This window comes from Lepidochelys olivacea (genome assembly GCF_965140295.1).
Source record: "Lepidochelys olivacea isolate rLepOli2 genome assembly, chromosome: 3".
NCBI classification, from domain to species: domain Eukaryota; kingdom Metazoa; phylum Chordata; order Testudines; family Cheloniidae; genus Lepidochelys; species Lepidochelys olivacea.
The window spans coordinates 179,420,753-179,434,333 of NC_140413.1; the positions used below are offsets into that span (position 1 = coordinate 179,420,753).

General features: G+C 40.3%; 1 protein-coding gene across 3 annotated transcripts in view; it reads right to left on the minus strand.

Moving 5' to 3' along the window:
• Positions 1 to 335: 335 nt before the first annotated feature.
• Positions 336 to 13,581, minus strand: part of SPTBN1 (spectrin beta, non-erythrocytic 1) — a 214,181-nt gene continuing 200,935 nt past the window's right edge. For all 3 annotated transcript variants that reach the window (XM_084622256.1, XM_084622257.1, XM_084622258.1), the window contains 4 exons: positions 9,028 to 9,266; positions 7,428 to 7,601; positions 2,988 to 3,030; positions 336 to 1,628 (listed from right to left, as the gene is read on the minus strand). In XM_084622256.1, coding sequence (XP_084478382.1) covers positions 1,413 to 1,628; positions 2,988 to 3,030; positions 7,428 to 7,601; positions 9,028 to 9,266 — 672 coding nt within the window. In that variant the 3' untranslated portion in view covers positions 336 to 1,412. The remainder of the gene's footprint in view (positions 1,629 to 2,987; positions 3,031 to 7,427; positions 7,602 to 9,027; positions 9,267 to 13,581) is intronic.

Here is a 13,581-nt window from a genome sequence, read left to right on the forward strand (position 1 = left end):
AGCCTGTTTTACTAAGCATAGTCACATTGATTCTGATGGGTCTACTTTAATAAATGAAACAAATTGTGCAGGATTTTATAAGAGGGCTATTCTTTATGCTTCCCTTCCTCCGCACCTTTCCCTCTGATCTCTTTGTTGTTGTTGTTTGTTGCACTTCCATGAGAATTATTCTATATGGAATTTCACACACACAACAGAAATCAAATATTTATTTTAAAAAGCACATTAACTTCACTACAAAAGAAAAATTGCATTTTGAATTACTTTTACTTTTGCTCATATCTCAGAATTACTATCTGACAGGATCGGAAATGAAATAAAAAACTACCAAGATGTTTAGTTTTAAAAGCATTTAATGACATAGCATGTATTTAACAGACAGGGTAAAAGTCTTAGAGGTACAGATCCATACAACTGAAAGCCAGTTCCAGGACTACTCTGACTACAGGCCCAGTCATTGAAAGTTCATTCCTATTAAATGTAATTTTTGATTGTGCAGTAAGATGAAATTTTTTTCATTACAATAGTTACAGTGACAGAGAAATGCACACTATGTATCAAATAGCAAGGTAATGTAGCAAAATTATAACACACAGTGCTGTAGCTGACAAGCAAGTAACCATTTGAGTAACATTACTTTTTTTTTCCAGTAAATGCTTCAGTTTCACTTTTACACTTATCAATGATTTTAAAGGGTTTATTATACATCTAGTCTTATTATACTTTGTACTAGAATTATCTGAAACATACAATATAATGTATTTCAGCAAAAAAAATTGAAATTTCAGGTTATTTAAAACTGTATCAGTATGCTAAATCCTTCTTGTATTCCAACATTCTTAACTGTTGTACTTGATCCAGAAAAGCGTCACATTGTGTTAATAACTGATGCCAGGATACAAATGGTTTGTCCGTAAGTTAATGCATATCTGCACTCTGTTACAGCAAAGATAATACACTATTATTTTAATAAAGGTTAGACTTGTAATGGGAGGTTCTGTTAGTCAAGACTCAGCATAACCATCTTAAATGGAAGTGAACACGTTTGAAAATTTGTACATTTGTCTTTGATGCGCACAGTAAATTTGTAAGCACCGCTGCCTTGCATATCAATAGCACAGGATATGGGTTCTTTTCCAAGACAGCCTCACAAAATTGAGGAACAGTTTAAATATTAAGATCTAATCTACATTAATTCCATTAAAAAAACAAAACAAAACCTGGTCCTCCCTCTCATACAGAAGCTGCCCAATGCACCTCATACATTTGTAATGGGTTTTTTAATGCTCTATAAATAATAAAAATTAAATCATATTGAGGAACATTAGGCACAGAGAGTAATGTATTGGTTCTGAGCTTGCATGCTGGAATTCCACTGGAAAGGTCAGAAGTGCAGCGTGTGGAGATGGAATTCACTTCTTTTTGCCAAAAAGGCTGAATCTCTTTTCTTTGTCTTTCTCTTTGTCTTTCTCCCGCTTGCCAGGACTAGATTCGCTGGTTATTGTAACACTGGCTGGCAGGGTTTGGGCACGACTAGAAGCTGGAGTGCTTTGTGTGCTTGGAGACACTTCAATTTTGTCAGAGGAGATAGCTGATGTGATGGCCTGAATCCATGTGTTCATTTCCTCCTTCAACAAACAGCAAAATTAAAATGTAGGAATCAACATAGAATCATAGAATATCAGGGTTGGAAGGGACCCCAGAAGGTCATCTAGTCCAACACCCTGCTCGAAGCAGGACCAATTCCCAGTTAAATCATCCCAGCCAGGGCTTTGTCAAGCCTGACCTTAAAAACCTCTAAGGAAGGAGATTCTACTACCTCCCTAGGTAACGCATTCCAGTGTTTCACCACCCTCTTAGTGAAAAAGTTTTTCCTAATATCCAATCTAAACCTCCCCCACTGCAACTTGAGACCATTACTCCTCGTTCTGTCATCTGCTACCATTGAGAACAGTCTAGAGCCATCCTCTTTGGAACCCCCTTTCAGGTAGTTGAAAGCAGCTATCAAATCCCCCCTCATTCTTCTCTTCTGCAGGCTAAACAATCCCAGCTCCCTCAGCCTCTCCTCATAACTCATGTGTTCCAGTCCCCTAATCATTTTTGTTGCCCTTCGCTGGACTCTCTCCAATTTATCCACATCCTTCTTGAAGTGTGGGGCCCAAAACTGGACACAGTACTCCAGATGAGGCCTCACCAATGTCGAATAGAGGGGAACGATCACGTCCCTCGATCTGCTCGCTATGCCCCTACTTATACATCCCAAAATGCCATTGGCCTTCTTGGCAACAAGGGCACACTGCTGACTCATATCCAGCTTCTCGTCCACTGTCACCCCTAGGTCCTTTTCCGCAGAACTGCTGCCTAGCCATTCGGTCCCTAGTCTGTAGCTGTGCATTGGGTTCTTCCGTCCTAAGTGCAGGACCCTGCACTTATCCTTATTGAACCTCATCAGATTTCTTTTGGCCCAATCCTCCAATTTGTCTAGGTCCTTCTGTATCCTATCCCTCCCCTCCAGCGTATCTACCACTCCTCAGCTCATACTGTTTTCTATCATTCAAACAACGTTTCAAAAAGGTAATTGATACAGAAGTAGAAAATTAAAGAGAACATGATCCCAAGTCATAATTTAGCATCAACTTTTCAACCAGGCCTTTACTCAGCTGCCACTCATGTGCCATGCACTTGCTCTTTGCAGATGCAAAAATGTGCATGTGTGCTTTAAAAAACAAAAACAAAAAACAAAAAAAAACAACCTAACCTCTGCATGGATACCAGTATTAGAATTTGCACCTTGAAAGTCCCTCTGATGGGTTTTGAAGGAGCAAATTCCAACACCACTTGTGGATCTGCAAGTACATGGACATGTATGCACAACTGATCTTACGATCTAAACCATTTCTCTTTTCTTAGCATATGTCAGTATACGAGAATGTGACAGCAATACCATTAAAATCAGCAAACAAACAAACAAACTGATGGAAACTTACATCATCTTTGGCTTGGAAGAGGTACTCATTGCCATCAGTTAATCTGCAATTAAAAACAACCACCACATATATTAGCCTAATAATACACGGGTCCAAATCCTGCTTCATTTTCTCAAGCAAGCAATCCCATTGTGGTAAATGGGACTACATGGCAGAGTGATAAATAACACAACATTGTAATAAGCTGTATTTCCCATGCATCTGTAATCACCTGGCCTGCACTCTACCCACTAATCCATGTTCCTTGTGGTCATTACCAACATTTTTAATTTTGAGAAGCTGTCATTTAACAACAAAAACAACCTCCCCTGAAGTGCAGGATGGGCAATATTCAATCCAGGGCTAGTGACAGGTTTAAGGTTCAGTGTCTCATGATCTACTGGGGTTATAAACGGGCACTCTATGCCAAGAGATATTGAACTTTGTTTTATTTTACATATAAAAAACCTATCCTAGGTATAGTTTAGACTGAGGTTTAAACATGTAATATTTTATTTATCTATACTGAAATGTTTCTACAGTTGGGACTAATGGGAATTAAAGGGATACCAAAAACAGTCCCAACAGAATTTTATAAAATTCAAAAACATTTCTAAGGTATTTTTCTGTACAGAATATGTGGAACTGTCCTGTTATATAAAGGTTCTACTGGCACACATTTGTGATGACCTGCATGACTGTTTGCAGTTTTATAATGTGCAAGAATAAATAAAAATAAATAAATAATGCGGCCATCTCAAACAGTTAAGCCTTGTGATGTATTCTCTGCCTCTCTGCTGGTGTAAATGGGCTGCAGCTGTTTTCAAAGGGCTGAGACATTTTGCAGGCGATGAAGACTTAAATGCATAAACTGTTTGTTTATTATAGTTTTCTGCAGCTTAGCATCTCCCACAATTCTGATATGTATAGGTTATTCCCTTCCTGTCTGCAGTTTCTGGAGGCATTTCAAAGGTAAAGCACAGCCTATGCTAGCCATGTCCCCTTCTGGTTTCATGGATAGGAACCACCCATGGACAAAGTCCCATATCAAGTGCCTCTAGGCCTCTCTCCTGAATAAATGGAGCCATTCACCACAACGCATCCAAGATCTGGTCCTGGTTCCAAATCAGGTGGTCAACAATGCCGCAGAATGTCTGCAAGGGTCTTCCTAGTTGTCTAACAGATCCTCAGGTACTCACAACTGATGTCAGCCTGGTGTGATGGGGAGTGCATAACAGGCACATAGCAGTGCAGGCGTCAGGAACCTCAGGAAAGGATCCAAAACATCAACCTGTTGGAGCTCAGAGCTGTCAAGCTAGTCCCACTGAGATTCCAGAACTACCTAGAGGATGAACGTGTTCTGGTCCAGCCAGACAACATGACCACTGTGGTGTACATTAACAATCAAGAGTATAACCCTACATTCAGAAGCAATGGAAACAATGGAATGGGCATAGAGAATTCTCCATTCCATAAAAGCAATACATGTAAAAAGAGAGCTGAACCAAAAGACAGACTGACCCAGCAGATGCACAGTCAACAGCTCAGAATGGTGTCAAATAGAACGCCTTCACTCTAAGTTTGCACAAGTTTGGCCTTCTGGCAGTTGACCTGTTCGCCAGTCACAAAAACAAAATGATACTGAAGTATTTCACCAGGGAAGCAGACCCAAATGGGGACAGAAGCTCCTTCTCAAGGCCTGATCATAGAATCAAAGAGTCATAGAATATCAGGGTTGGAAGGGACCTCAGGAGGTCATCTAGGCCAACCCCCTGCTCAAAGCAGGACCAATCCCCAACTAAATCATCCCAGCCAGGGCTTTGTCAAACCTGACCTTAAAAACTTCTAAGGAAGGAGATTCCACCACCTCCCTAGGTAATGCATTCCAGTGTTTCACCAAACTCCTAGTGAAAAAGTTTTCCCTAATATCCAACCTAAACCTCCTCCACTGCAACTTGAGACCATTACTCCTCGTTCTGTCATCTGCTACCACTGAGAACAGTCTAGATCCATCCTCTTTGGAACCCTCTTGAAAAAGTTGAAAGCAGCTATCAAATCCCCCCTCATTCTTCTCCTCCGCAGACTAAAAAATCCCAGTTCCCTCAGCCTCTCCTCATAAGTCATGTGTTCCAGTCCCCTAATCATTTTTGTAGCCCTCCGCTGGACGTTTTCCAGTTTTTCCACATTCTTCTTGTAGTGTGGGGCCCAAAACTGGACACAGTACTCCAGATGAAGCCTCACTAATGTCGAATAGAGGGGAACGATCACATCCCTCCAGCTGCTGGCAATGTTCCTACTTATACATCCCAAAATGCCATTGGCCTTCTTGGCAACAAGGGCACACTGCTGGCTCATATCCAGCTTCTCGTCCACTGTCACCCCTAGGTCCTTTTCTGCAGAACTGCTGCCTAGCCATTCGGTCCCTAGTCTGTAGCCATGCATGGGATTCTTCTGACCTAAGTGCAGGACTCTGCATTTGTCCTTGTTGAACCTCATCAGATTTCTTTTGGCCCAGTCCTCTAATTTGTCTAGGGCCCTCTGTATCCTATCCCTGCCCTCCAGCGTATCTACCACTCCTCCCAGTTTAGTGCTGCATGCATTCATGCCCTTTCCACTTCTAGGAAAGGTCATCCAGAAGATAAGGCGAGAAGAAGCAAAGGTGATAGTCCTCATTCTGCACTGGTTAAGCAGACAATGGTTCTCCAATCTGACAGAACTGAAACTGGCACCACCAGTTCTCAGTGGGCCTAGACATCCTTTACTAAGGCCCATTCCTCCATCCAGACCCAGAACGTCTATAGTTGACTGCCTAGTTAATGAGAGGGAAACATTAACTGACTATGACTATCCTCCAAAGTGACTAGAACTCTACAATCCTCCAGCTTAGCTTCAACACAAAAGGCCCACTCCTCCATCTGGATGAGGGTTAGCTTGTGGTGGCAAGAGCACAACAAAAATCCCAAGGATCCTGCTATCCCAGTTATCCTGGATTTTCTTCAGGAAGGCACAGACAAGAGATTCAGCCCAGCACACCAGGTGTCAGCTATAAGTAGTATCCTGGTCACAAGATTCTCTGGTTCCTTGACAAAAACAACATATCCAGATTTGTCAGAGCAGTCAGACCGGTTAAACTTGTGATCAGACCAATCGTTCCTAAGTAGAACCTACCACTGTATTAAAAGCCCTAACCACACACCCTTTTGAGTTACTGACATCAATATCTTCATTCTATCTATCCATCAAAACCTGTTTTCTGGTCACCATAATGTCTGCTAGATGAATTTCTGAACTGGCAGCTTTATCCAGGCAGGAACCCCACTGTGTGTTCCTCGATGACAAGACAGTGCTAAGAATCCAAGCATCATTCTTGCTTAAAGTGATTTCATCTTTCCATGCCTCACAGAAAATCATCCTTCCTTCATTCTGTCCAAACCCACAGCACCCAACAGAAAAGTTGTCACACACTTTCGATGTTCAAAGAGCACTGAAGATCTATATCAAGCACACCGAATCAACAGAGGATCGGGCTCCTTGTTTGTCTACCTTCATCTGAAGTGCCAAGGGCTTAGGGTACTCAAGCTATCACTAGTTAGATGGATCAAGCTATGCATCATAGAGGCATACATGGTATCGGGTTCTCCTGCTCCAGATGTCATCATGGAACCACGATGAGATCTGTGGTGGCATCATGGGCGGAAAGAGCTTGTGCTTCCACTGCAGAGATCTTCAGGGCAGCAATGTGAACATTAGTTAACACCTTTATTAAATGCTATAAAGTGGACACCTGCTTAAAGTTGTGCACATGCTAAAATATCTTGATGAGACTGGGACCATGTAAGAAAGTAGCTTGCACGGTCACATAGTTCAGTTTAACTTAAATAAAGAGGTGCCCAGCTATTCTACATTGGGAGCACTGACTCACCTGAGTAGAACTTTAGTAAATGCTCATATGAGTAAGGGTGGCAGAATCTCATGCAAAATAATGAACTAAACTATCAGTGAATCTGAACTTAGCTTCTCCGCCTATTAAGGAACTAAAAAAAAAACAAAAAACTTGTTCTACATGTTAAAGGGCCATTTTCGAGACTGCGGATTGGTGGCTGATGACCTCAGATCCCTTTGTCTTTAATGGAAGATGAGGGCAGTCAGCACCTTGTAGGATTGTGAACTGTTTGTCAGGGAGAGAACAGGACTGGGAACTGTTTGTCAGGAAGAGAACATAGCATCATAGAATATCAGGATTGGAAGGGACCTCAGGGGGTCTTCTAGTCCAACCCCCCACTCAAAGCAGGACCAATCCCTAATTTTTTCCCCCCAGATCCCTAAACGGCCCCCTCAAGGATTGAACTCACAACCCTGGGGTTAGCAGGCCAATGCTCAAACCACTGAGCTATCCCTCCCCCCTGACATGCTCTGCAATAAAACCTTTCCTTTCCCAGAATGGTGCTCCAACAATCTTACCTTAGCTTGAACACGTGTTTCTTCTTTTTGTAATCAACCGCTATTTCACAGACTGCTTCTTTCAAGCTGATGGGGATCTCACTGTGGTAGGGAATGCCAGAAGCAGCAGCCTTGGAATCTTTGTAGAAGCCCATCTCTTGGTTGTTTATAACACAGTACACATTGTGCCAAGATCTTCAAGAAAGGGAAAGTAGTCAAAGCATGTGTAAGTCTAATTCTCTTCAATGAACCATGAATCTGACTGAAACAAATACAATTATCTTTATACAATTATAAAATGAACACCAACTCAGTTTGGGGAGGTAGCAAAACATGTATCGCCCTCTTAACTGCAGGCTGAGAATTCTCTCATGCAAGTGCTGTTTCAAGACAAAAGTACTGATCTTGTGCCAAAAGTAAGAGAGATTTCTAGAGCTCTATCTTATACCACATTAGGATACCCTAAGAGTGGGAGTATTGTTTGGAAGATAGGCAGTTTACGTACTTGAGAGAGAAAGTGCTTGACCTTTTAATGAGCACTTGTTCTTGTAGAGGGATTTTTCACGGTGTTATAAGATTATGGATGAATTGAACATAAAATTCTTGACTCTTGTACACACTCTGTAGCAGTAATTATTACCTCCTGTAATACCAACCTGTAACACGGTTGTAAAAAGAAAGGAGTACTAGAAGCAGGTCTCCTTGAATATTAATACCTAGGACCTGTAACTATCTACATAAAGTTTTATAGTTTGACATATTCCTGTAGAATCTCAACTCTGTGGAAAAAAAACTTTTTCCTCAATAGCAGTCACAGCACAAATATAGTTTTCGCATGTGATGTGGGACTCTAGATAAAGAGGACAAAGACAGACATTTTACTGTAATTCAAATCTTTGCCCCTTGGCTGCTACCCAACAGTTCACTCCATTCATAGAAGTAGGGAGCGATGAGCTAATCCAGAATTCAGACAATACTTTATTTTCCAAGAAAATTATAGTTATGGCTTTCCCAGTGCTCCCCCTCAAATGGTCATATAGGACCAGATTCTGCTTCCTCACAAAGACAAAACTTTTAGTGGGAGTGTTCCTTGTATGGGGACTGCAGAATAAGGCTCTTAGAAATTAAATCAACCAGTACATACAAATCTAACTTCAACCCACACTTTGACAGATTGCAGTGTAGATGGAGGGTGTTAATGTACAAACAACTAAAAGCATGGATGCTTCTAGTACCACACTTGCACATTTTTCTTTTCCTGTGCTTGTGATTGAAGCACTACACTGGGACTCAGGAGATCTGGACTCAATTCCCAGCTCTGCCACAGACTTCTTGTGTGGCCTTGGGCAAGTCACTTAATTTCCCTGTACCTCAATTCCCCATCTATAAGAGAACACAATAAAATTCCTTTCTCTATCCTTTGTTTTCTCTGTCTATTTAGCTGTAAGCTCTTACAAGTAGAAACTATCTTTTACCATGTGTTTGTGCATCACCGAGCACAGTGGGGCCTTAATGTTGACTGGGGCTTCTAGGGGCTATGTAGTACAAATCATGATGTTTAGTAGTTTTTAGAGTATATTTGGATGTAAAACTTATTTGCATTAAATGCTGGCTACTTTACCTGTTTGAGGCTTTCTTGTTATGCGTCTCCCATTCATGTTTACGATGCAAAAAGCCCTCCATCTGAGCTGAAGGAGTCTCTTGTGTTTTGGCTGGTAGGGTAGCCGCAGTCTGAGCCTGAATGGCAGTCTTGGCTTTGCGGTCTGCAGTTGGGGAAGGAACAGGACTAGACTCTTTGGAACTTGTCCTCTGTTCTGCAGCTCCATTGACCATTTCATTTGCTTCCACAGTTTCCGCCATCTAGGAACAGTGGAAAAAACATTCAGCTAGAGGCCACACAAAGCTACAACATCTTAGAGTTAATTTTCTATCTTGCACAATGTGGCTGAGTGTACACTTTGTCTATAGAGTAAGACAGTCCAGTAAAATCACTTTCACACCCCCATGGAGACACAGAAGGCCAAGGAAATTAGACATATGAATGGATTAGTACCCATTTTACAGATGAAAAAAATCCAGGAAAAATAAGAGCTAAACATCAGTGTGAGTTTTACTGCACTTTGTTCTGTTAATCAATCCATATCATTTTATATATTGTCAATCCTAAAATGAGAGCATTTCATCCCATTGCTAAGTACTCAAATACTTGCAACAGTAACAATCACACTTCTGTAAACATTAGAGGAATAATTAAAGTTATAGACATCAGCCACCTTACATATATTTATAATTTTACTGCTTTAAGTTTAATATAAATTATAAACATGTATTAAATTACAAGTAAACAGAAAATACAATCAGAACTGTCCAGGAGCATTCACAAAAACACAACTTTAATGTATGTTGCAAAATTGCTTGGTTTCTGTAAATGCTCTTTCTCCCCATGCCCCAGATAGCACAATATAATCAAAACATGCAGAAATTAGGAAGATTACACCATGCATTTCATGTCCATCATCCCAGTTAGGATTTGGATCTTAAAGACAGGGAAATTGTGAGAGGTCAAATGTCAATTTATCAAAGTCTGTTACAGACTTCATTATTAGGTGGATAGGATTTATGTTAAAGGAACTGGAAACCACCACAGTCACTCAACATCACACAGCTATTTACCCCCAAACAAAGACAGAACCAAGGCCTTGCCCATCACTTGCTTTGTTGATCGCGTTGCCTGCTGCACTGTGTTCGAGATAGCCTAGAGAGCAGCTCTGACTGGTCAAGCTGTCGACGTCTTCAGGAGCCATTCATCCAAAAATCATTTAAATTGGAATCCTAATGGCTAGTGTGCTTTTGCAATGCAGCTTGGTTCCAGTTTTATTTTTTCCTGTACCATTACTTTGACGTGTAGAGCCTTTGGTAGCAGCCCACAGGTTACACGATGAGTGTCTGGTATTGTTATTAGCAAGTTACTAAAGCTCACTGCTGCTAATGCTCTAGTAGATTACAAACATTCTGTACCATTTTTATGCAAGCAAGTATTTTCAAATGGCACAATAATTAAAGACATTCCCACTGTTGCACAGGGTCTGAACAAGTCAAAAGCAGCAAAATTATTAGGCAATGAACTACAAATTACACCTCCCTTTGCTAGAACTTTTCATGCCTGTCAACTGTGAATTATTGTATCTTTCATCATTGAATGTCATATCCTAAACCCTAGAAAAATTCAAGTATGGGATATGAATTGGGAAGGACTGGTTAACTGCCTTTAAACAAACTAAATTTTCAGAGTATATACATTACATCACTGAAACGGGGAAAGAATCACAACTCGGATTAAATTTCAGGCATATTCAATTAATGGGACTATGCCTCCAAAGATGTACAATCTAGTTCAGACTTTCTCAAACTTTATTGCACTGAGTCCCCCCTTCTGACAACAAAAATCATTACACGACCTCAGTAGAGGGGACCAAAGCCTGAGCCCCACCATCCCGGATGGGGGGCCAAAGCTGAAGCCTCAGGGCTTCAGCCCCAGGTAGGGGGCCTGTAACCTGAGCCCCGCTACCCAGGGCTGAAGCCCTTGGGCTTTGGCTTCAGCCCTGGGCGGCGTGACTCAGGCTTCAGCTTTGGTCCCAGGTCGTGGAGCTCGGGCTTTGGCCCCGGGCCCCACCAAGTCTGAGCTAGCCCTGGCAGCCCCATTAAAATGAGGTCGCGATCCACTTTGGGGTCCCGACCCACAGTTTGAGAGCCGCTGATCTAGGTTATTGGAAAACAAGTGCCCCTTGAAAATGTCCATCCTGGATTATGGTTCTATTTCCTGTCAGTATTTTACATCTTTAGGCTACGTCTACACTATGAGCCAAGGGTAAGGTTGCCGCTCGCATACACATGCTAGCTCAATGAAAACTAGCATGAGTATACGTAGTAGCGTAGCCACAGTGCATGGGCAGGGGTAGCAGGGCTAAACCGTACTGAATATGTACCCACCCATTTCAGACCAGCGTGTACTTAGCAGAGCTAAGCTATGTGGCTGCTGACTGTGCTACCGTGGCTACGCTACTATTTCTACACTGAACTAGCATAAGTATGTGTACGCAAGCTGGGAATCACACCCCTAGTCTGTAGAGTAGACGTGGCCTTCGTAAAGCAGTGGCAGAGTTTATTCTGCAAACTGTGTGAAATTTGGACCATTAACATCTGCCACTTTTAACCAGATATCAAAATAAAACAAAACATGCTACAGGAAGAAAGACTGGTGGACGATTATCCTAATGTTGCCAGCATGGTTACCAGGAAATGGATGTTATAATAAAGCAAGCTAATATCCTGGTTCAGCATTTAAAAAAAAAAAAAAAAAAAGGCGGGGGGGGGAGAGCCCTAAGCAAATTGGCTAGTGACAGCTTAATTACTGTTCTTGAAACAAATTCTTATTTCTAAATTGACAGACCTATACAGTGAGATTGTATGAAGTTTAAATGAACAGCAAGAATTAATTACTGGGCATGTGTGTAAACTGTACATTACAGTGGATGATGGTAACTTAAATACTTGCCAATAGCCTTATATAATTATGTAAAACTACCTATTAGCTAACCTCAGTATTTGCAGGATTCAACATATTTCCCATAGTAAGTATAGGAAGGATATGAGAATATCACAAATATGGAGGTACCTATATCTACTCATTGTAGGTAAAGCAGGGAAGTTTTTCAGTACAGCCACTGCCTATCTAGTTAAAATGTTTTTATGGAAGAGAGAAAAAAATCACTCCCTGTTGCGATTTGCAAACCTGTCGTTTTAAATTATAGCTGCCAACTGTAATTACATAATCAGTCCCTGAACTTCTACTTCCACTTACAATTTAGCTATTGATTTTAATTACTGGATTGAAATAAAAACAAAAATGCATATGCAAACTAAAACACTACAGTTATGCTAGGACTATGAAAAGCTCACTGGATGCTCTTTAATGGAAATTTTTGTAGCATAATTTTCTTTTTTATATGTTATTCACAATGAACAGAAGACAAGCAAAATAAATCTGCACGTGGACCACAAATATTTATACCAAGTATGTGCCATGAAAATAAGAAAAAAAAAGAAAAAGAAAAAAGAGGAGCTAAATAAACTTTAATGGAAACATGCTTTGAGCATGCAAAAAACAACACAACAGAGGACAAACATTAATAGCAAACTGTACTGTTACAATAACAAAACAGTTAACACACATGAATACATTTTTCTTCATTGTGACTGTTTATGGGAAGTTAGTTGAAAGTACTTTAGTGGCTAGCTACTATTCATGAGGTATTTAAATCACAACTGTGACATGCAACATGACAGCTAGTGACAGGATTAGAAACATCCCTTTGATTTTCAAAGTGCATGAAGCAATATTACATTCAGTTCATCAACTTGAGTCTCTACACCACAACTCAAAGAATAAAGAGACATACTTGTCTTCTTCAAATACAAATAAATTACAGCCAATAAACTGTTCTGTCAAAGATATAATTTTGAAATCTTAGTCATAATTAACAGGTAAAAATATTATACTCCCTTAGTGTCTGGCATTATGATTTTACTCATTTTTCTTGACAGTAAAACAAAATTTGTATACTTAATCCTAATAATATAAACTAAAAATTATTATCTACCTAAATGGCTTATTGTTAGCCAGAATACATGTAAAGGCTTCCTGGTCTGGCAAGTCTGAAGACGCAGCTATGCTTTATGAGTACTGTAATACTTTTAAAGGCACAGAGACCCAATACTGGTGCATGGAATCCACCAGAACATTTGTGTATATTTGTATACAGAAATTTAAAAAGGATTAAGAAGCTATATGTTGTTATCCTGACAAAAGAGAAAAAAAAAAGACATGCATCATGAAGTGGAAAGATAAGTTATTATAAAAGTACAATTGTTGGAGAACAGTCCATCAGTCACGTTGACTAAGATACTCTTTTGAAATCGAAACTTTGATCATCAACAGCAGCTTATATCAACTCTGTTACAAACAGCAAAACTGGTGTATGTCTGATGTATTGCAACATGTGGTTCATTAAACTATAGGAGATGAAAACTCTCATTAAGAGATCAACATGCAGATGGTGAAGATTAATATGAAGATGTGCTATAAAAAGATTCCATAAAACAAAAACAAAAGAAA